General features: G+C 38.0%; 1 protein-coding gene and 1 long non-coding RNA gene across 2 annotated transcripts in view; one reads left to right on the top strand and one right to left on the bottom strand.

Annotated features, from left to right (window-relative positions):
• DOCK2 (dedicator of cytokinesis 2) overlaps positions 1-25,165 on the bottom strand; it is a gene marked incomplete at its 5' end in the record, with an annotated part of 131,679 nt that overhangs the window by 38,996 nt on the left and 67,518 nt on the right. Inside the window, 3 exons of the mRNA XM_088522631.1 lie at positions 5,002-5,080; positions 17,170-17,264; positions 18,929-19,027. Of these exons, the coding sequence (XP_088378757.1) occupies positions 5,002-5,080; positions 17,170-17,264; positions 18,929-19,027 (273 nt within the window). The remainder of the gene's footprint in view (positions 1-5,001; positions 5,081-17,169; positions 17,265-18,928; positions 19,028-25,165) is intronic.
• LOC148595048 (uncharacterized) overlaps positions 20,233-25,165 on the top strand; it is a 19,376-nt gene continuing 14,443 nt past the window's right edge. The window contains exon 1 of the long non-coding RNA XR_015913266.1: positions 20,233-20,405. This is a non-coding gene — a long non-coding RNA (uncharacterized LOC148595048). The remainder of the gene's footprint in view (positions 20,406-25,165) is intronic.

The following is a 25,165-nucleotide window of genomic DNA, read 5'->3' as shown; positions in this document are numbered from 1 at the left end:
AATTATGATATTAAAAGTACTCTGACATTTCACAATATCTAAAAGATTAGATAGTATATTTAAAACTTTACTGGGGAATACTATGGAAAAGACGAGCTGAGACACTTGAGAGCCACAGACATAACATATTTCAAAAAGCCACTGGGTTCATTGCTTTGACTTTGTAGAAAAATGGCACTTATTCTCCACGTGTGTGTAAGTGCAAAGCACCCTGAGATGCCAAGGGGTTGAGTTAGGCATGTAGCATTTTATCATGTGATAGTTTTATCTCAGTCAAGTTTTCTCTCTCATATACTGAAACATAATTTGTCCACCAATTAAAATGATATAACTCACAACAAGTAACTGTTTTGACTATGTTGAGCTAGTCGTTCAAATATATGTAAGTTGAGACAATACTAACTTGTTTTTTAAATAGCTCAAAAGATGTTTCTGGATTGATCACAAATACTGAAATTCAGCCATCACCTCTCAGATGCTGCTGTCAAGATATATACAGATGTCTGATCTTTGATCAGACACACTGCATAAAGATGATGAAGAAATCAATATACTGATTGGTTTGGGGGAGATGTTAATGTATTTTCAGTAATCTTTATGGAAAGCAAGTGTAATCACAACAACATGCAGAGCTTCACTATACAGCCTTAAAAGTCTCGACTTCAGCACTCTCGACTTTCAGCTGTAAGTTAAAAGTCTAAATAATTTATCAACTGATACATATCAAAACATAAATGCAAGCATTTAAGTAAAATACCTGCAAAAAAACCCCATCTACTCCAGACTTTTGAAAACATTACAGAAAAAGATATATATGAAAAGGTATATGAAAAGGTGTATATGAAGGGCATATAATAATAAGAAACTGCATAAATAGTATAGGTCAAAGTGGCCTTCAGAAGAATCTCCTACAATAACTAGTCCATGAAAATTTTATAGCTCTCTTTTCTAATAGTTTATTAGTCAGTCTTACTGAAAATAATTATCCAAGTGACAACTAATATAAAATGGAGTGAAAATAATTTCTTAAATAATGTACTTCAATCTCTTAGAACCATACCACATATCTACACACACTACTGTTTTCCTCCTTATTCAATATTATGCATGTTATTGAAAATACATCTCTCTCACATCTCTCTATTGCAATACACCCCAAACCCCTGAAAGAACTCCTGAAAGGAACTCCAAAATCCCGTAAAAATAAGCTTCACATATGCCAAATTTTCCAGAACATATATTCCATGAATTCCCTTTCATCCTGAATGAGTCCAATGTCCAAAGCAATCTGCAGATAGCTCACTACAGCTCGCTATAGGAAGACCCAGGAACACACTGGCGTAACTATCAGAGGAACTTAAATGCTGAAACATGACAATTTTCAAATGTACAACAGGAATACTGTGTACTAGAATACAATATTCCAGTATAAAAATAAAATAAAAAAACTCAAAAAGAGTTACTATAACTAATACAGTGAGCTAAATTTTCTAATGGGTGTTTGCTACAATGAAGTATGCATTACATATGGACTTCTACATCAGTCACCTCTTCAGGATTTTTCTAATGTCCATGACTACCATATACACATTTGTTTACTAAAAGCAGTATTTTCCCCTCTATATTTGTAATGCAGAGAAGCAAAACGAAAACATTTTGGCAATTCTATCTAAAGATTTAAAGACATAAGCTGCGCAGTGGCGACAATGATGCTAACTCACAAGTTCCAATCATGTCAATTTACTAACCATGGTGCCCAGTATATGCAAGAGAGATGGGTAAAAGGATGGAAAATAAGCATATGCTTTCAAATGAGACACTGGCATTATATGGAATGGGGACGATGCCTTCTGTGGCAGGGCTCTATTTGATGCATATGAAATTATAATTGTTATAAGAGTACAGATTTAGAAATATAATCCTTTTTAAAATTCTGTAAAATACTGCTAATGGAGATGAAGGGAAGCAGGGACCAGGAATCAGTATCACTATATTCTGCAAAACAGAAGCTCTTTGATAGCAATACCCAAGAGGACCAAAACAAAATGGGTTCTGTTACCTCAATTTTCACTGTCCTAATATATGCAAAGCTGTCATCCCCCATCGGAAACATTACTAAAGAAAAGTTGCACAAAAACAGTAATTTCAAGGAATTAAGTGGCAGTAAGGGTGGCGATGGCTGCTGCCTATATTAGAGTGCTGCTGTATTTGGTTACTGAATGGAAATACTTGCTACCCTCCCAAAAGCAGAGGTGACGGAGCCCTGAGGTGACACTGAAGTCACAGCAGAGCACAGGAATGCTCTGTTTCTCTGTTTCTCCTTTCTCAAGGTAACTTCTAGCTAAGGACAGCAACTACCAACAGGAGAAGGTTGTTTAGATAAGGTCTGAACAGCTACAGTTCTCCTAACGGACATACGCGCACAGGCAAATGTAACTGAAGCCATAAGATGAAGCATAAGTATTAAAGACTGTTACTTTCATTTTTCTGTTTCTGAAAGAGCAACTGGAGAAAATGAACAGAAAACTGAACTCAGGATAGCAATATATGATTTACAATCTGATTTTGCATTCCTTTATTAGTTTTATATAACAAACCTACCTCATTTGTAATATAATTTCAAACAAATCCACAACCACTGGTTTTGAACTGAATAATATTATCTCCTACAGTACATCACCTAATACACAGTCTAAAATGAGTATTTGCACTGACCACACAATCCTCTAGCACATGGAAATACTCATTTCAAAACAACAACTAGGGGAAAAATAAGATGCTGAACCTAATTTAATTTATGATTCAGCCTATGTGACACACAATCCCTGCTGCAGGATCAAGCATGCCTGATCCATGCAGCTTTCTTCTTGGGGGCAGCAGATTTAACAGATATGTAAAAGACAAGGTAGGTCCTGCACGGCCAAACAACACACTCACAGTCACATAAAAACACCCAAGTGAATCCTTCATCCTCTCAGACCTGGTCTGCTTTCCTGACTGTATCTGTTCTTTACAAAGGAAATAAATATCTGCTAAAAATCTTTTTTATTGTTACTTCTTTAAAAATATTTGATCTCATGGATGATTTGCCATTCAGTCTCAAAAAAATTATTCAGCATCTTTTAATATCATGTTTTTTCTTTCCAAATTTGATGGATGTCACAAAACCTATCCATATATTTTAAAGATTTAAACCTACTTATTCATGTGTTTAAAACAGTGTTGTGACAACTGCATTTAAGAAAATACACAGTATCAACAGCAAATGTAACAAGACAAGGAAAAAGCCTAACCTTAGGCCTGCCTTTCTGTATAATTTCATGTATTTTCCTTATATAATTTCAATGTATCTCCTCATTCTGCATAAAATTCCTTCAACTGGTATACTTGCATAGTTGCAAGCTTTTCAAGGCAGGATTTAATCTTCAATGAACCTGTTATCACAGTAAAGATAGAACACGCACCTGGGAGGAAACGTGAGGAGTTACCTGATGCAGCTCCACGGCCCCAGCACAGGATCAGCTAAACCACCCCTGACAGAGGTCTGTTGAACCGGCTCCCGAGAGCCTTTCTACATAATCCATTTCAATACACAACTACCTTGATGACTTCCCTAAATCACAGCTTTTAACATATTTCAAATACATAGGCGTGACGTGGATATAAACTGTTGAATAGTGAAGGTTTTTACCTACTCCTGTGATTCCTATCAAAAATCCAGATTTCTGCCTAATGAAACTTAATCCTCCAGTTCAATTGCAGCACCGAGTAATGAACATTAATGTATACACATATATGTGTATACGCATACATATAAACACATTGATGTATAATCATACAATTTCCCCCATAGAATTTGCCTGGGACTTCTTTTTTTTTTTCTTCTCCGAATGAAGCCATTTGTTTCACAGAAACTCTATATACAATGATCCACTTCAGTTTTTAAATCTGTAGTAGTCACTTATGTAACACAAACACACTGCATCTTTCAAATACAAATGCAGATGCACAGACCCTATTACTTATTCATACCAAGAGAAACAGCTGGACATTATTTATAAAACACATCTCAGAAAAGCCATTTAGAACATCTGTCATCTTCAGGAACAGAGAAAACTTGTTTAGTAACCAGATTTAATTCTGTCCTCCGAGAAAAAGCCCAACAAAAACAGCCAGGGTTAACGTGCCCTCCAGGGTACCCCACCACTTCTATGCAGGTTTTTGGAAGCATATCCTGTATTAACCTTCTCACCACGTGCCCTCCTGGTGCCACGAGACCTACTGGTGTGAATGGTGGCTCCGTGCCTGCCACATGGCAGTGGGACCTGCCCTAAACATGCTCAGGGCAGGAGCCCAGGACAGGCTGCCCTGTCTAAATTTGGAAAGCTGCACTTTTCAAAGATACAAAATAAGTCATGAAACTCGACCACAAAGTTAAAAAGCACTCCATTGAACTCTTGCAGGCCATCGTTTTCTCACTATTAAATTTCAATCCTTGGCTGTGTAACACATTACACTACTCTGTAGCTATCTGTGATCGAGGTCCTAATGCCAGCAACATCCAAACAGTTCTCAGCACAGTAAGCCTAAGCAAACACTCACATGTCATGGAATACAATCATGTAAAACAGGATTGAAGATTAATCTTGTAAAACACAGGACTAGCCTTAAAACATACTACCCGAGAAACCAAGGAAGCATGGGCCTGAAACTCCCCTTGAAATTTGTATTTAGCACGATTATGTTATTAGCTACTGAATAGGTTAGATCTTTGCAATCAGAGAGCATTTTCAAACTTACAAGGGAATTACTTTGAACTATGATTAACATAGAATGAAATGGAACCACTCTTCATAATACACACTATTAAGAATGCTCTCTATTTACAGCACAAACCAGGCAGCATGTGATTTCACTTCATATCAAAAATGACCTGACCTTGAAAACTCATATCAACAGTCACATGCTAACTCTGCTCAGCAAAAAGGCCTGAATACTTACTTGGACTTCAAAATTCATATTCTCCAGAAACTTCTGGTTCATTGTCTCTGCAAATTTGTTGATGGCTCTCAAAAACACCCTAAAAGACAAAAGCAATGATACAACTTGATGTGCGTAATCCTTGGGATTCTATTTCTACCATGTGCGCTATTACTGGAAACACACTTAAATACTACAAACACTGTAAGCAGCAGCAGTTCATGCAGTCATACATACATAAGATGCAATAGCATCTTACATATACCATATTATCCATCACAAAAATACTAAGTATATGAGAGTCAAAAAATTTGTTTTTTCATGGAAAAATTCAGACAGTATTTGGATAAAACAAACATACATGCAATGTTTGTTTCAAATGTATGTTTCAAAAACTATTTTACCTTCCATATCAGAAATGTTATTGCCGCCTCTGCATGAATTTGAGAGACAGAAAAGCTCCTGTACTTATGTTATCAGATAGAGGCTGCCAGTAAGTTTTCCCAATGAAAAGATACTATGGGCTACTCCTCAGTTTCCTCCCATAACCTCATACTTGGGCCTACCTTCTTCTCCAGGTTGATTATAAAAAATCATTCGAAGTTCAAATAACACACAGTTATTTTTTTTCCAAGAGAAAGACTGAAAACATGACACTTCTGACTTGAAAAGCAGCATCTCTTTATATTTATTAAAGAAGATTCTATCACATTTAGAAAGCATTTCTTCATCTAGCTTTCCAGCATATTACATTTGTAAAATGAAAAATAATTGTATCTCTTACTATTTATAAAGTCTATGAGTTTAGTTTCAATCAAGCTGTGATTTGGAAAAGAAGCACTGCTACCTTCCAGATAAGAGTTAAGCAAAAGCATAGGCGTTGCAGACACCATGGAGGCACGTACATACAACCTGAAAGCAGTGGAGGAAAACATGGTGGGGGGAAAACAGCCCTTAATGTGCAAACACAGTGACTTGCACCCAGCTATTACCAATCAGGCAAAAGATCTAATATTTACAGCTTCAGAAAAGCATCAGCTTAGCATTTAGAGATTTAGAGATTTATTTCCTTGTTTCCAAAGATATAGGGCAAAGTCCAATCTAATATTTTATCATCATCTTAGATATTTCCTAGACATAAAATTAAAGAGCTGAGCTGTGAAGTTTTGAGCATCATCAAATCACCCCAATTCAAGATACAAAAATTTGCTCCCATTTCAGTCAATTCCGTTTCACTCTACCGAGCAACCCCTATGCACTCACAAAGCTGCCCTGTGATTAGAGCTTAGGCTAGTTTGAGCAGGGTAGAGCACTCTCTTTTTGGCTTTTTATTCTCTAACCAAACTGCTATGGAAACAAGTAGTACTTCAGCAATCTGCTCCAGACTCCCCACAGCAGAAGCAAGCACAGTGTCCTCTAGAGCTTTACTCAAAGGCACATTTACCTCTGCAAAAATAACTAGCACTTGACAGAAGCAGATTAAGATTTGGAGAAAGAAAAAAAAAGAGAAAAGAATTGTCTGCTTTAGACAGCACCCAAAAAATATACAGCTAGGCAGAATGATGGCTGCCTCCATGATATTCTGTCCATCTGCGTCCCCATTCCTCTGAGGGGGACGAGTTTTGGGCTAAGACCTCCTTGCACTCTGCCTTTCTGTGGAACTCTGTTCCTTCTTCTCCTTTGGATTCCAAGGCACATTTGTTGCCAGCCCACATCATAACCATGTTCTTCAGCTCCAGCTGCTCAGAGAGTCAAAACCCACTTGCCTTCTCTCAAAAGCATTGTTTTTGTTGAGGGAGGAACAGGTGTGCTCCATTTTGAGACCTCTTCTACTTCCTATCAGTTGGGGGTTTGGAAGCTCTGCTCCAGCACCGATGATGAAACTTGTCACCTAAATGTTCTGCTGGGGCAGCATCTGGTATGGTGGCATAATTTGTTTCTCATGTAAAAACAAAACAAAAAAATAACAAAAACATGCACACAAAAACACACAAAAAGCAGACAAAAAAACAAACCAAAACAAAAGAACACTTATAGCTACATTTAAGCACAGAAATGAAGTGCAATATACAGCAGAAACAATCATAACAAAAGCGTTTCACAATATGACATATGACCATGTGTGTCGTCTTTTAAAACTTCTGTAGATGAAAAGCCCAAAAAAACATAAGAAAAACTGTAGAGGTATTTAATTTCCAGTTAAAATCATGGATAATACTAAACATATTTACAAAGTCTTACACAATCCGGTCCTACACACGTTACCTTCTGTGAATGCCCCTATAATTCTCACAGATATTTTTATCTGACATACTGAAATGACACATTTACAGGAAACATGCAATATTTTCATGCATTTTTATTTTGCCCAGAGGGTGCATCTATTCCTGTCATTGGAAGCCATTCAAACAAGAGGTTTCAATTCTATTCCTGGCTCCTGTCAATGCCATGCGGTCCTACCTATAGCAATTCACCTCTCTGTGCGTCTCAGTACCGTTTTTCATAGCACAGGGTATTAACCCTGTGGAATAGTGGAAAAGCTAAACAGATACTAATAAAATATTCTTGAGATTACTGATGATAAGAAAATAAAGCATAAATTTATTATTGACAGCACATACCTACCATTGAACTGGAGAAGGTTAAGAGTATTTTCTTTAGAGAAATAATCACTTATTACTAATACTATTTTAATTAACTATAGATGAAAAAGGGATGGTGAGAAAGCACCCCAAAACTCTTTCTTAACAATCTCTTCAGCGTGGAGATTTATGAAAGACCTTCATCAGATTTTAAGTCTTTGGACCGGAGTATAAAAAGGCCAGCTTTTGGCTTATAAAAGCAATAGGAGCTGCTTCATAGAAAGGAAGTTCCTAATTTCCTATTCGTTCTGCTCTCCTTTATTTTATAGACAGACTTTTTAAAATAAGTTTGATATGTGCAATTAATAGAAAGTCTTTACATTAAAATTCAAACAATAGTAACTAATATGAATGACAGACGAAATTTAAGATGTACATCCTGAATAGAGCTTGAACAGAACCATAAGTAACACAAAGATCCAAGTCAGAGCTGAAAACATCCTAAGATAAACATCTGATTTCAAATTGATTCTCTCTCACACAAAATAAAAAAGAAGAGCTGTAATGGAAAAAAGAAATATTTTCGTATTTCTAAGTTTCGCATTGCTAAACTAAAGTAGGATTCCAAAGTTATTAGTAGGAGATGATCTGCATCTCCTACTCCTGCAAAATAGGTCTGCATATTGTCCTTGCTTTTGAAGTGCAAAATAGATGAATAAACCTAAAGTGTAGATCTGGAACTCCAAGTTATTTTTAGCAAAAAGTTAGAACTAGTGCATCAGCTCCTTGTGGCATAAAACAAAGGAATGATTACAGTCTTTTTAAAAAAGTAAATTTTAACAGACTTTATGTAAGCAAACAAAACCTAGGAACTTGCATTATTTCTACAGAAGAGTTGCCCAGCACTTTTAAGGTAGCGCTGCCTGTTCTTAGATGCTTTTGCAAGAATTGGCCATTTTGTGGACCTAGCTTCAGAGACTGTACACTGTGGCAAAGATAATTAGAAGCCCAATAGGCATGTATGCGTTTACATACATGAATAGTCATATACAAAAACATATACATAAACAAAAGGGCCTGATTTTGCAAAGGCTGAATACTGACTAGCTCTCCTCTACTGCTCACAATTTAAACCAGGTTCTTCACTAAGCCCTGTACATACAGTCTCCTTTCTCAGATAAAAGAAGAAAAAAATCTGGGTCAACAAAACTGTAATTCCAGGGAAATGTTACAAATCAGGTACAGAAGAATAGACCCTTCCCAAACACATGAAATCTCCTCCTCCTCTCGCACACGAAGTCTTAAAGCAGAGGTCCAACTGCAGCGAGATGCTCTTCGGTCTTACAAAGTTGTGTGGAAGAGGGGAGCTCGCTGCTCCTTTTTGAGACGAGCAATCCACATGCTGAGGTAAAGGCTGAGGTCACTGCAGCAGTTTTGAGCAGTGAGTCAAACCCATGTTTTATGTGGCTTCTAAAATGGTGATGACAGTGACGAAATGACAGCTACCAAGAATTAACCAGGTACAGACTTCTGCTGGATGATCAAACACAGGAAGAGGAGGACAAGCTTTAAAAGAACATTACTTCCTGTGCTGTTTTGAAAGCTCTCACTGGAAGAACTATAAAGAACTTGTAATATAGGCTGGTTTAATATAAAGTCTGAAAACCCATGAAGACTTGGAAAGGCTGAAAATCTGCAACTTCTTTCCCCACACTATGATTTGAGAGAGAAGGAACTGGATAATTTCAGGTAAGTTTTTATTTTTTAAACCCAAAAGGGGGCTCAATGTGCACTTCCATCAGTGACGCCTCTACTTGAGCCAACAAGGAACACGGAGTGGTGTCTGGAAGGCTAAGAAATACATTGAACACTATTTTGAAGACTTCTCTGGGGCTTTAATAGGTATGGTCGTGCCAGCAGGCCAATTATACGAAAACAAGATCAGGGAGGAAGAGAACTGAGTTAATATTCTTAAATATTCTATGCCGCTTTGTCACAGGCATCCTCATACAGTGGTTTGCAGAACCTACCTGATAGATACTCTTAGCACAAAGCAACAACAGAAGAAAAGTGGCCACTAAGGCCCTGTCAGCCTCCGTCATGACTCCTTGCGTGTTCTTGTAGAAAGCTTCAACACGATGTGAAATTTAGAGGAGACCAAGCAAGGTGGTTCAGACCCAACCCCAAACGCTGATCACGAGCAGTGATTGAAACAGTGCTCAACAACTGCAAACTGCAGCTGGAAGTTTTAAAATACACAGAAGGGAAGCCAGCCAAGACATCAATAGTGACAGCAGATATTAAATCACTCATCTACTATTTTAGTGTGCAAAAGCATCAGCAGAAACAGCTGAAAAGATGAGAACAAAAATCTTGACAAAGTAACAGCAGAAATTATCTCCTAACAATATGACAAGTTATCATTGATTTAGAAATGAAAGGAAATACATGAAATGCCATTTAAAAACCTTTTGGTGCCCCGAAACATACTCATTAAGAGCATAATGATGTTAACATTACGGAGTAATCCACACCCCTGATAACAGGGAAAATAACGTCCAGGAGTACAGTAGCATAATTTCGTCATAGCTCTCCCTTTGTTTCAATTCAGCATCTCCACAGACTGAAGCATAATTATTTTGTATGATTCAGACTAAATTCTAGCAATAAAGCAACTGTCATTTTCCTACATTTTCATCCTTTCACTGTAGCACAGGAGAGTCTATGTGAATATCCTGGTCAGAAAATAACTGCTTCAAAAAAACTACTATCCAGCTTCTGTTGTTTGCCTCAGTTATAAATTGTTTGTTATGTACAATTTATTTTCCTTATTATTAAAAGTGCTTATTAGCTGGAAATCCACCTTGAATAGCTATGTCAGGCATACAAAATAACACATGCTATAATGAGAGGGAATTTGACAGCAGCACGAGCTTAGAGAATAAGAATGCTCCTAAGCAGCAGCAAAGCAGCAGCTGCTTTGACGCACTACAAGAAAAGGCAAACTATTGCAGTTGCTGTTGAAGAGCCCTCGCAACAGTCTGTTCCTATGTGGCTTTGGCTTCAGCACCCACCTACAGCACATTCCCAAGATGATTCGTCTTCCATTTAGGATCCAAGATATGTTTTTAAAACTGCACATTAGCTACACTCGTGCCAAGTCCTTCACAAAATCATCTGCAGCATGCCTTTAAAAACATCTGTCTCTTTAAAACAGTAAGTGTACAAAAAGCTGTCATGATGGACCATGATATGAGTAATTTAACTGGAAAGGTATTTTCAGTAATTCCCTTTTTACTACGAGCTTTCTCCCATTATCACCTACTCCTCTCTTTTATGCATTTAACTAATGGTTTGCAGAGTGGGAATATTATAAATTAAAAAAAAAAAAAGTCCCATGATGTCTTTGCTACTAGATCACTTCTGGGTATAGGAGATAAAGTCAATATTGTAAGTGAAGGTAGTTACATGGTAGCATCAGGATGCCATACACTAAGAATATCTGGCTCTCATTGGGTTCACTTTTGGAAGAAGTCTGAATTGATCTTTTTTGGAGTAATTTTTTGTTTTTCACTGATTGACTCAAATTCATTCTTACCATAATACTTATCCATAGAATTGTCCTGATTTTTTTAAATGTAGCTCAAAATGATGTAAACGCTTTACTCAAATCAAAATAGCTGAAAACATACTAGAAGGGTTTTATGATAACAGGCCAGTGCCGGAGATCCTGTTCCTCCTCTTAAAAATTTTTAGATCCAAGTTTAAGCATATCTGGAAAAATGACAGTTTATCTTTGCAGGATTTCTGAACACACAAAACTAATGAGTATTTTATTCAAAGTTGGATGGTTTTCTCCACTGAAAACTTTACTTCTAATTTCGCAGAGCGCATGGCCTAGAGCCGGTACACCTTACCAGTCAGCATCAAGAAAGATGGGATACTTAGAAGCAGGAAAAGGATATTTTACAACAGGTTTTCTCCCTGCATTTCAGAGAGCAGACAAAGAGATTGCAGTTAAAACCTTACAGGAATCTACCTGGTGTGCACTGTGACCATGACAGCAGGAGTCATGAGCAGGTGATCTGCTGCAGTCCCCAGCAGTCCAGATTCCTGCTAAGGGGAGTTCCCACAGCACAGGCAGCAGGGAGCGATGTGGAAAGCCGGTGCAGGACAAGCTCACTGCTGCATTCAGTCGAATGCATCGAATGCATTAGCACTGCTGCATGGAAAGATGCAGGTGATGCACAAGCTGGGCCACATCTCACCAACCTCAAACTCCTGCGGATGGAAGAGATGCTCTGTGCTGTGGCTGGGACTGGCAGTAGAGAGCTCAGCAACCCAGCCAGCCGTTGCAACCACACCTGGACACAACTTGCCTTCAAGTACATTTACAAACAATAATAAAAAAAATATCTGGTCCAATATCTGCCTTATCCTGTTTTCCTGGGATAAACTTATTCCCATTTGCCCTATTCAAAGTGCTGACTTCTGGGACAACTAGGGAAAACAAAAGAAACAGAATTATCTAGATGTAATGAAAAGATACAGATGTGAGCATCCTGGGACACTGAACCAAAGAACAATAATTACAAAAAATGCTTTGCCTCTGAAAGGGCTTTTATGTTAATACAGAAAATGGTATTTCAGCAAGAACATTTTTAGTATCATGAAAAAAATAAAGCCAAGTACACATCTTACTAATGTACCTGATTAAAGTGATGACTGAACAGTGCAAAATGTCTGAATTTGTTAAAATATTTGATTTACTTTTTGTGCATGCACACATACACAGGTACTCTAATTAAACATTTATCCTCGTTACTTAAAATATTTTTTGAGATATTAAATTAACAAAATTCTTCAATATGCCATAACCTATGTGTAAAGACATTCTGACTCATTAAAAATTCAAGCCCTTAAAAACAAGTGAATTCTGTCAACTCTGTTTTGGACAGTCAGAAGTTTCTGGAGGGAAATGAAATCAAAGAAAAGATTAATTATATATGATAGACTGGCCTCTGAAATTTTGTCCTTGTCAATCAGTGGAAAAATCTTCTTCCACACCACCTTCATTCATCCGTCTTTAGTTACATAATCTTAAATCCTAATATACTGTTGCAAAATAATACTAAAACTAACCCGAAGTATATCTATATTTGCTTTTAGGAACAAATAAACAAAATACAACTTTGTATTCTCTGCAAGTTAAAAAAAAATAATAAGCCAAGCCTTTTTTTTTGTAGAACACAGAACTAAATACTCCTAAATTATGAAAAGAAGGTAATCTTTCTGTTCCTCCAAAATGTAAATGGAAGACTAAGAAGTTCTAATATTTGAGTTATTTTTTTTAATAAAATATGCTAAGTTGATAGCAACAATAAACAGTCTGCAATACCTCTCCCACTAATACTTAAGAGGCCCATTTCCCTACTTATTGCCAACACTGTTCAATAACCTTTCCCTCTCAAACCATTATAAACACCATCCCTGAATAATATGTATAAAATTGTGACAACCTGCTGTTCAAGTTTTCTCTCAGCAGAATTTTAAAAAATACACAGTCTAACAGACACTGAATCTGTAATGTGTGCTAGCTAATTAAATTTTGGGCTTTATAAATGACGCCTCCTTATAATGCAATATTTTGTGATCCAAAGGAGAACACTTTAAGCAGCTACTTACTTCACTGAAGTGGTTTTTTTTTTCTTTTTTTTTTTTCCTCTGTTCAAAGGTAGAGATGTTGAAAACCACGCATGTGCCAAACATGGAATATCTGCTCCTCAGTAATCAAGTTTAACACAGCCATTTGCAGATGTTACGTGAGAAAAAAAAAAAGGGTCTGAAATCCCTGCCATATCTCTCTCAAATTATTTTGCTGTCGCGGATTACAAACCAAGCCCTCCTGCCTCACTTTGCTGCCTTGCCAGCAGCTGGTGACACCAACAGCACCCAGACTTCCTGGCAGCCTCACAGATGTGGGGGATACAGGTGGCACCGACTTGAAGCCATAATGAGACGTGGCTGAATGAATCCTGCTGCCACGTGTGAGCTACTTGAAAACCTGGTCTTAAGGGTGTTACAAAGCAGTTCATCAGCAATCAAGTAGCTATTTTGGGGGTATATAACGGAAGAAAATTGGAACATTTTCAGGTGTTTTGTGGAATACCTGCAGTGCTAAGCCTGTCAAGTTAGACTTAAGAAGGGCTGGGAAACTGTTGACTCAGACAGGCGTTTGAAAACACGCAGATATAAGATAAGGGTAAGATATTTTATAAAAAGTCTTACTGCTGGTGCTAGAAAATACCCTACAGTGTTATCACATTTAAGTTTTCCAGCAAAAAGGCTTCGACTTTAACATGTATTGGTAAAAAAAAAGCCTGCTTTCTCTTAAGCCTTAAATACTTGAGTATACTGCCAACACAGTTCAAAAAGCTGTTCAGATGGACAGATGGTTACCAAACCACATTAGACTGGACTACAACCAAAACTGACTCACTCTTTATGATAAAATTGGCTACTTCCAGCCTATCCTAGAGGAATTACCGTTTCAAAGTCCAGAGGATCGGAAGGAAAGGATGTGAATCCTTCCCTGTGGCTGCAACCCCTCGAACCGTTTCTTCCACTCAGTGAATCTTGCTCCCAGGCCGCCCGTGCTGACAATGAGGCATGGGAATTGCCCAGGAGGAGTTGTGTGTCCCTAAATTAAAATTCTGAATAGCTGAGAGATAAGCAGATTATATGGTATTAAAGCAAAGCAAATGCCATGTACCTAGGAATTACTGCTTTTAATAAGCTAATAGCCAAGAGTCTATCAGGACCACAAGCAGAACAAAGTGCACACACAAGCAGTAACAGCTAGTAAGAAGTGTGCAGTAAGCAACCTTTATTAGAACAGGAGATAATTAAAACTACCAGGGATGACCACAAAATATTCAGATATTAAATCCTAATGGCTTAAATGAGGTCTCTGCTATTTCCCAAAATGTTCTGCACCCTGTCTAGGAGGGCAGAAAGAACCTCCTGTCCATTCTGATGCTAAAAGGAAGGCAAAATAAAAGTTATCTGCTCTCTTTTTAGGTTCTTAGTTGCAGTAGAGCTCTCTGAGGCCAGGGATAGCAATGTACACAGCCTCTGCCTCCTTCAAACTCTGAACAGCTTTAGGAATAGCAATTTGCTTTGAGAGACACCACAGCACAGGAGTTTGATTTCGCTAGTGCTTATGAACTACGCAGCTGTAGAGCAAAGGTTTTCAGCACAACAATATTACGCAAATGCAGAACATAGAGGTCCTGTGCCAAAGGGATTGATACTGACTGTGTTCCTCCTAAACAGGATAAAAGAAAAAAGGAAAAAACACAGAAACTAGAGTCACTTTGATTGTAATCAGTCAAAACAGCCCTGAAAGCAGTTATGTCTGGCATGTTAATGCAGTTACTTGTCTGTAAGAACCTGTTTTTCGGAAAGAAGCAGAAGAAAATTGCAAATTGCAATTCAAGGTAAAATTAAAGGGTCCAGAGATTATATCTAAGAAGCCATTCTCTCTTTTTTTTCCCACCTTTATATAAACTAGACATCTGAAAAAAATATATATATCCCTGCATATCTGTATTTACATACAAGCGTAATTAGGAATAGCTTGACCTACCAACAGGATCAAACCTGCAGCACTAGCCTTTTTTCTTCCTCTCCTTCTGCCTTGAATTGATGCTACATTTCTGGACCACCGAATATCCTCCAGCAAAACCCATCCAAGGGCCACTTCCCTGCAGGATCCCTAATGGACCAGAGGACCCGGGGAGGCTTCTTGGCCGGATGACTGCAGGGAAGCAGCGCCAGCTCCATGGGGCCCTTGGCTAATGACAGACTAGACATGCCCTGCAGCCTGGTACTTCTGTTTTCCAGAGAAATTACTTATGTTGTTTCAGAAAACGTCTCTTTAGGGGCTTAAAAAGGCTGATGTGCAGCCTATCAGTCAGGTCAGTTGAAATTAGAAACTGAGCTGTGTTGAATAGTTGCTTTATCTCTCCTGATTATTTTACAGAAACCCTGGCCTGTCACCCTTCTATTTTCCCTTCCTACTTCTCCAGTTCGGAGAAAAGCATGTTACTAAGACACATCCAAATATCTCATTTAATCCTCTATTTATTTCTTAACCTCCCCCCCAGCTCCCGCTCCTGGTTAGTAAATCATTTCTATAATCACTTATAACAGATTCCCCTCCCACTTCTTGATACTACAGCCTAAAATTAAGGCATAAAAGAAAGAAAGACAACTCATCTTCTTTACTTAAGTATACACCATGAGCATAAACCATGTCAAGTAAATTTAAGTAGCCTACCTGTTTACAGCAGCACTGCTAAATTACTTGTATTTTTTCCTAACGCCGACTTTTTTATTGAAGTATTTTCATTTGATTCCTCCACAGCAGGGTAAAGTTGATAGCAATAAAACCCCTCAGCACCAAAATAGCCCACAAAACTCAGACACATTAGGAGAAATTTTCAACAAATATACAGTTCCACAAGTGAATTTCTAACATCAGTAATAGAGCCAACATAGATATTTATTCAGTGAAACCCCAACTCTGAATGCTTTGGGCAAGGATTGACATGTTTTTCCCTACAGAAATTCAAATAATGTCAAATGTCAAATAATAACTTGTGAATAATGCACACAGAAGTTTTCCCAAATGCACAAAGTGGTTACATATATTAAAAGGTAGATATATTTTCACACAAAAGAAGACTTTTAAGTTACTTCATTACTGAGCTGGTCCTTTTTCAGAATCATCACTGGCACATAAAAAATAATTGCAAGTAGCAGCAGCATAAAAATGCTCAATGAACTACATTTTATCTTTATAGGCCAAAACCCGGCTCAGGCAGGGAAAGAAATGGGATGTTATCTGTTTATATAATCTTAACTAGAAAGTTCTAAACGAACAACCCAGCTAGCACACACACACACACACCCTCCTCCCCATCTCAGAGGAGGGATTAGCTATCCATCCTCATGAACATCAGTGGATGCGTGTGAGAAATGCACGTTTAGGCACCTGAGCCCTCACTGCCACCATCACACACAGTGAAACAATCAATGTACTTTTGAATCACGTAACATATAAACAAACAAGAAGATTTTCAGGTAAAATCGCCCCATTCAAAATCTAGGTCAAAATATATCTAACATTACAACCCTGTGATTTGTCTTAAAGCAGTTATTTTCCTTAAGACCAGCCATCTCAGGAGACTGTAAACTGTACGTAGTCTCTAGTCACACATTTCAATATTGTATGACTGGAAAACCAGAAACAGATAATTATGGCATGTTGTACATTATTGCCACTGACATTTGAGATGCGAGACTCAAAGGAAAAACCCAAATCAAAAAACCCTAGAAGCAAGAAGAAACACAACCCTGAAGGTAACATCCAGGTAAGAAACATATAAGAATAAATGCTGTTCCCACCTCCACACTCCTCTCAGGACAATTTAGGGAGAGAATTTCTACACGTAGTGTTAAGTGGAAGAAAACCAGCAAATATGAAAAAACACAAGATAAGGTTAATTTTCGCTAGCAGAGAGAACATCCAGTCCCACTTTACCTGTTCTGCACCATGCTCATTGCCATCCAATCTGCAGGGTAAACATTCTTTCCAATGAGATCTTTGAACATTATAAATGTTTCCATCAAGAAGTCCTAAAACAAGAAAATGCAATAATTTGAGACAGTGGGTAGACAACAGACTTGAGGTGCTCCTGTTGTGATTATGGGACTAAGAGGCAGGGCATCGTTGTGTTCCTTGTGAAATCAGTGAAGAGATTCCCACAGGGAACAGACACCACAAACTGAGGCTGAAGCCACAGACTTGAAATGAAAACTAAATGTCATTCATCTGCTAAAAAGAATCATAAATGAATGGAAAAAAAAAGTTAGAGGAACTTGCAGCAAAACTGCCGAATTATTATGTAGCAGAACAGCCTCTCAATATACAAAGAATAAAGAAATAAGAAAAATACATCTCGTCTAGTCCATTTAGTCTAAATTTAGTATTCCAAATTAAACAGTGAAGAGACAGCAAAAAATTCTCAAAGCAAACAGTTTGTCCTTTTCTATGAATGTGTTACAATCACTGCCTAATGAACTCAAAGAAAATTAACAAAATCACTTCAAGTCTCTTACATATCTACTGCAGACAGGCAGTTCTGCCCTTGAACTTCTGAGCAAGGCCACAGCACATCGCAAGCTCATATGTCACCATCTATTACTGAAACCTCACAAGCAGCTCTCTGCACAAATCTGCACTCTTTCGGGGCAAATTACTTAAAGGAAACCAAATGCACAAGAAGTCTCAACAACTTTACTGGAAAATAAATCTTCATCATCCTCACCGACACAGGCTTACACTACTCAAAAATGAAAAGACAACAACTCAATGCTTCAAAAAGTAAAAACATTAAATATACTGGTATCATTTCTTTTATTTATTTATTTTTTTCAACGTGCTGTGCAGAAGTGCTCAGATTGATTAAGGATTACCACAACTGATAGTTTTCATTCAAACTGCTAGATATAACCTAAATGAAGTGCTAACCCAAGCTGCTCAGAAGCTGAAATTATATTAAAATACTCTTATATTAATAGGCAGACTAAAGCATTTGAAGAATTGCAAAGACTATCCAAGACTGGATCTGCTGGCATTTCAGTTATGGGACAACTCTGACTAAAGAAGGGGATGAGTATCTGCCAACTCAAAATATTACCTCTGCAGAGAAATTTTAAACGGTGTAACTGCAGCTTGTGTCAGCAGCCAGACTTAATTCAGAGTTGTGCCAGGAGTGTAAATAAAAGGACAGACAAAAGTCTACTAAAACTGTTCACAAGAGAGTGACCACTGCAATAAATAAGGATATTCCTTAGGTATCATCCATCTATTGTAGGAACTGGCACTGTGAAAATAAGGGATTCACTGCACTTAGTACAAAACATAATCTCAGACAGAAATAGACTTGGTATTGAGAAGAAGTGGAAATGGACAAGTATGTGCAAAAAAAAGGAACGGTGGGTTGGTTAGTTGAGTTTTTCAGGAGAATATAATATAGCAAATTGTTAAATTATCCACTTCAGTACTGGGGTTAACAAAGGTGGCATGTATATCTTTCCACATTTCAGACTGCAGCACTATCCAAGCCAGGAAAGACTGGGACAATGACCCAGAGATACAAAATGTCCAGAAATAAACTTCATGCTAGGAAGAACCAGATGAGGCAATCCAAAAAAACACTGCTAATCTCTCACAGGTAATGAAATACGTAGAGATACAATTATATATTCATGAACTCCCTGATGGTGTATGTACTCACCACTAGTTCCGAACTTGTCTGAAAAATTTCAATATAAACCGAGTAATGTTGGTTGTTCATCTGGTTTAAGATCGCGGTCATGCAGGCTACAAAATGACTCTACAAAAAATAAAAATAAATATATAAAGAGAAAGACATCAACAGAAAGAAAACACACATTTAGATTATTTCAAACAATGAACTCTGTTATCTCTAATGTGGAACTATACTAAATGTCTACTAAAACCTTTTATGTTACTAAAAAAAATTGCTAGATTAACAAAACATCGTATTTTGGCCACTCCGTGTGGATGAAATAGAGTAAGAACCCAAAAAGGACAGCACAAAAGCTGCTCCTGGAAGAAGTAGTCTCTACTGAAGAAGTGGCAACACTCGTGAAACACCACATGCAAACACACATTGTGTGAAAATTCAGTTTCAACAAAACTCAACATTAGTTTAAGACTCCTAAAATAAGCATTATGTTCCTTGGGATTTTTTCACCAGGAATCCATAGAAACTAAAATATTACTACCAAATTTTTCAACTTACGCTAACAATAGAGTCTACAGTCCTGCACAAGAAAAAACACTGCAAGGAGGGTATACATTCCCCATGTTTCTGAGTACTCGTTATAAAACTTTCCAAAATTTCTATAGAATAATACTATCGCTTTCATCTCTCAAGACCTTTCTCCAAGATCCTCAAAAGGAAATATTCTATTTTTCTTAATCCCTAAAGCAGAAATGCTGCAGGATGAAAAGCAGGTTTTTATTGCAATTTACTGAGTGTGAAAAAGACATTTTTGATCTCTTTGGCTACAACGGTGAGCTTAATAGTTAGAATTTTCCTTTAAGTCTTATTCATATTGATGCTTTTTACTTTGATACTGACTTTTCTCTATAAATTTTAATTACTCTTTTCAAGTGAACCTGCTTTAAACACACCCATTTTCTTTAAGTAAGTGAATATGGAGGACACCAGCATACAAATTGTTTTTCTAGATTTAGGTGAAACTTGGTATTGTCGTGGTTTAGAATCGATCCGAGCGCCTCGCCTTTCCCTGAGACAGGAGAAGTTAATTCCATCTGGTCCTGGGCTTCAGCGGGCAGATTCTCCCTGTACCTCTGAGTCACTTCCTATCTCCTTCGCATCACTAAAGCACCAAGGTCACCCGATACTGAAGTAGCAGCTGCGGTTTGTTTTACCCAACCATTTTGTCTATTGCTCAGGCAGAGCCAGCTCTCCCTAACTTCGGGTTATGGCCACTAGAGGTCTTTTACTTTCATATGGTAGCTGCTGCTCAGTTTGTACTGCTTTTTTTTATTTATTCCTACGTGAGCAGATCCAGTTCACTTCTTGCACATAAACAGGGAAAATTACAACATAAAGGACTTATTACACCTTCTTTTGGAATAACATTACTGCTGGGGAGAGGCTTGCCTACTTCGCAAGACTGAGAAGACAGATTTTCTGCAGGTAAACTCAAAGCTTTCAGGTAAGATATCGTGTGCTCTCGGGGACTGATGCTCTTCTAAAAGCAATGCTGATTTTCCTGCAAAAATAGTTTACTTTTACAGGTATGGCTCAGACAAGTCTTTTTAGTGATTTTTAATCCACAGTTGTTAGCAATAATGAACTGTAAAGGATCTAGTAGTGAAACTGTGATGGTTTTTGCTATGATGCCTTGATTTTAATTTTAAAAAAAATACTGACAGAAGTTAGAGAATATTGTACAAGGAAATAATAGTCTGCATTTTCAGGAGTTAAACACATGCTCCCAATTGCCTCCTTTCACTCATTTTAAATAATCACTCTTTGAAATAAGTAGGATTTCTTTGCAAGCCATGAATACATGTACTGTATTGCTTAAAGGCACAAGGACTTTAAGAATGTTCATTTATTTGTTGAAAAGAACTTAGAAAATGTGCCTAGCTACATCTCTTATTAGGATACAGCATGAATGCCTATTCAGGGTAACTGTGTATGATCATTTTAAAATTAACATATGGCAGGTTTTGACCACTGAAGAGAGACCCATAAAAAGAGATCATATTTTGCTAGCCCGTGCCTCACACCAAACCTGTCACATTGACATCACTGTGACTGATGCCTATAAAAAAAGACAGTAACAGAAAAGGTGGTTTGCTACAAAAACTTCCTTCATCATCTGCCTAGAACTGTAAGGCAGGAAAACACCCCAATACTGTTTGATCTTTAATCATTTTCTCACGAGCAATCCCCACAGGTAGAAATGAAGGGCTAGCTCCTCTCCAAGCTAGGAGCCTGTCCCTGTCCCAGTGTCCAAGGGAAGAGGCGCTTCCTGGGCACGCTCAGCACCTCGGCCCTCAGCACTGGGGCTGGAGGTAGGATGAGACCTCCTGAGAGGAGACAGAGAATCTCTGGACTGCTCAAGTGCCTCTGCTAACACAGGCAAAGAAGCCAAAGTGCTTGAAATCAAAGCAAGTTGTGCACAAGAGCCCTCACTGAGACTTGCACAGCGCGAGATGGACAGCAGAAACTCCGAATCCAGCACCGCCTACGCACACAGTAGCCGGCTGCTTAGTCTCAACTTTTTGTTGTTGTTGCTTTTAAAATCAAGCACTGTATGTAATCATTGGATATTAAAAGAGGTTGCAGCACAGGAGATGAAATTCTTCAAGTAAAACCTTGCAGCGTCATTTCAGCTGTGCTTAGGCTTGTTAGGATTTATCTAATGTATCACAGCAGAGATGCTTGATTGGAAGTAGGTCAAATGTGCAAAACCCAAAGTTACCCAAGTAAACACTTGACTAATAAGGGAATACTAAGAGAAACGTTAGCAGGAAAAGCTCTCTGGAAATACTGCACTGTTTTGAAGAGAAGCTCTAACAAGCACATATTTTCAAATTTATAACATTCAGTTGCATTTGAATTTTAAAGACTTCATGAATAGAAATAGTGCTGAATTCTAATTTCAGAATTAACCAAGTGGCTGACAGCCTTCCAAACAGTTTGTGAGGAAATAAGGAAATAGATGGTATAAACACTGCACTTTTATCACAAGCAGAAATACAGTGTAAATAGGGAATGAGACACAGAGGAGGAAATCTCTAGCAGCCAAACTACTCATTGGGTAAAAAAACAAACAAACAAAACATGATTAATATCAAAATTCAGTAAACAAGAACATTGTCTGGCTTTAGAAGTTATATTGCAAACTATGGACTAAAAAAAACACGACTATTTTGGTTGTGTACATGAAGAGGGACCACAGGTGCATTCAGGAGAACAAATGGGGCACTGAGGTCAAGGCAGAGAGAGCCTGCAAAAAATAACTCCCCCCACTGCCATTCAAGTGCATACAAGCTATGGATGCAACTCTTAGAGCAAAAGAAACATCTTAAAAATATTAGAGTCATATGAGTAAGATGACAAACTTCAGCACCTAGCAACTAAATCCCAGCATACTTTATAATAGCAGAGGGTGACAGGTTGCCGTAGTAACTTCAAATAATGTACCAGCACCACGAGAATAAATAAAGCAAATGCACTGCAAGAAGAAACCGCAAGAGAAATAATGCAGAAACAAGCTACTAATTCAGCAACAGATTTGAACGGCTACTGTGGATAGTTTTCATGGGGGTGTATTTCTGGAATAAGCAAGGAGGGTGTTTTTTTCATGTAGCCAGTTAAGTAACATTTATTGTCCTTAACAGACATCTTTTCCTACAGAAGGCTACAGTCTACATGCGTAATAACCATACGTACATCATCAAAAGCAATCAAATAAAATGCAACATGAATAATTCAAAGGTTTTGGAAAGCCAAACACACAGTAGTTATACTTAGATCGCTTTTTTTAAACTGTTAAGTTTCTCCTTTTAACTTAAGTTTTAATTACTCCTTATACTTCAGCTCTCAGTTAAGGCAAGTTAAGAAGCCTCCCTGACATACCACCATGCTCACAAGCCTCAACTTTACTTTCATTTATGTACAATTTTCTGCATTGATCAAAGAAGGTCATCCAAAAGACTGGTCTTTTTCATAGTTTACTAAACAAACCCACTACATACACCAGATCTAATTCTGAACTCCTTTTTAGGTTAACCCAGAAGTTTAAAACACCATGCATGCTAGTAACAGTAACCATAAAAAGCTGTGCATATAGTATGGACGACAGATAATTTCTGCATGTCAAATAGTTATTTTTTGTTCACAAAAAGAGTTCAAAAGTCTTTCTGGAAGAAAACTGACAAATGTTGCTGTTAGTGTAAAGAAAACCCTGCAGACGAACTGTGTCAATCTAGTGCTGGAAATCAGCATTATTTATGCTGTATCACACGCACATAATGCAGAAGATCTCCTAATACACACACCTCACAGATCATCCCACCTGCTCAATATACGAGCTTAAGAGCAACATGAAAATTACCACAAATGCAAAGTATGGAAGATGCTCATGGATGTCAGGAACAACAAGGGTTCAAAGTTTATTTACAAAGATGGTAAAAGCCTGAGTTCCTCAGGAAACTACCCTAAACCTGGAGAACTCTGGCACACACCACGGGTAGCCCAAACATCCTCACCGCATGACACACACTGAAAACAAGCACCTGGAAAAGAGAGGCTGAATTCGAAATGCTGACCTGCTGTGTAGTAATTCTTCTTCCCCAGAAACAGAGGCCTCTGCCAATGCATGTGCTCTCCTAAACTGTGCTGTTAGTTGTAAAAAAGATCAAAAATATGAGTATTAGAATGGCCTGATATGTAACCATCCAGATTATTCACTGGCTGCATAGAGTATATGGGGAATGGGAAACAGCATCTCATCCAAGCAGACTAGTAGTTTACCAGTCCAAGCAGACTAGTAGTTTACCAGTCTTGCTAATAATTATTTTATAATAGCCTACATACATCCACTCTTCTAGTAGGCTTAAATTTTTAATTTTCCATTTATATTTGTTATAGTTCATTGGACCTGTCATCCTGTCTTTTATAGACGACTGAACAGAAGCTTAGGCATCCTATTGAAACATCTTACTGACAGTTTTGGATTTCTGACCAAAACCAGCAAGGCTGGGTTGGTTTGTTCTTTTCTTTGTGCACACATGTTTTGGCCAAAAGGATATAAAGCTATACAAATAATAGATTAATGGATAGAAAATATAGGACAACTTTTCCAACTGAGTGAAACAGTAATGGCAGCTGCCATAAGACCTAAATATACGTTATAAGGTAAACAATCAAGGCAATTTCAGAATTATTCCCTTTTAGGCTTTTTCAGGCGTAGAGCTACAGGTCATTTCCTCCCCGTTGGTTAAAAGCAAAAAGACAAAGGCGTAAGACATGACCTACAATCGGCATGATGTTTTTATAACATAGCCTTTGCCATCTAATCTTTTACCTCGTGTTGAGCAATACCCCACAGGGAAGATTTGCACTCTCTACTCGTTTGCTGCTACTGTTGCTGGGGTTTTGTTTGGGCTTCACACCATAAACACACAGCAGAATTTTCACAGTCTCTGGCTGGGTTGAAGGTCAACTGCAAGTCTGTGCTCACACACAGTTGTGCAACGCACTGCAGCTCCCACAATATGAACGCTGCCACCACCTGCAAGCTGTGCACAGGAACAAATCACACATAACATGATTTAGGGTCAAGAAAGAAAGCAACTATCTGGGATGGACAGTCATTGCTTGAATATTGAACCTTAACTTGTGCAGAGAACAGAAGTGTCAAAAACCAAAACCAAAATGAATCCCCACACTCAAAGAAAACCAGCTGTTCCAGCTCCCCAGGCACTGCTGCCCACACTCCAAGCTCAGCACTTGTGTATTGGAGGGCACCTCCCATCCGTATCTTCGGATCTACGCCACATTACGCCGCAGGCTTTCCCTCCTCCTTTGGAATCCAGTACAATTACTCCTAGCTTGGTTTTCAGGCTGTCCTCAGTCCAGAAAATAATTCCTACCCCAGTACAGAAGATATTCACTGAAAACCCCAAATTTCCTTATGCAATCAGGCTGCTTATTTCCTTAGTTGCTTATTCTAAGCGCTGTTCTATTTCCCTGTTGTCACCAAACCAGAGGCTCAGGCCAGCTGACAACATGTGCTTTGCCTTTTTAACTCTCCCATTGCACTCATTGCCGAGTTAAAGAGGATACAAGTTAGTACTCCACAGAAAAAAATGCACACACACAAAATATACACCATTCAAAGGTAATATTATCCCTGATTTGTTTCCATCAGAACTAAGTTATTTACTGTACCAAAGC

This window comes from Tinamus guttatus, unplaced genomic scaffold, assembly GCF_059628265.1.
Source record: "Tinamus guttatus ecotype Peru unplaced genomic scaffold, ASM5962826v1 Tinamus_guttatus_pri_ptg000155l, whole genome shotgun sequence".
NCBI classification, from domain to species: Eukaryota; Metazoa; Chordata; class Aves; order Tinamiformes; family Tinamidae; genus Tinamus; species Tinamus guttatus.
Note: the sequence above shows the minus strand (reverse complement) of the source record. Positions and strands in the feature narration are given on the sequence as shown.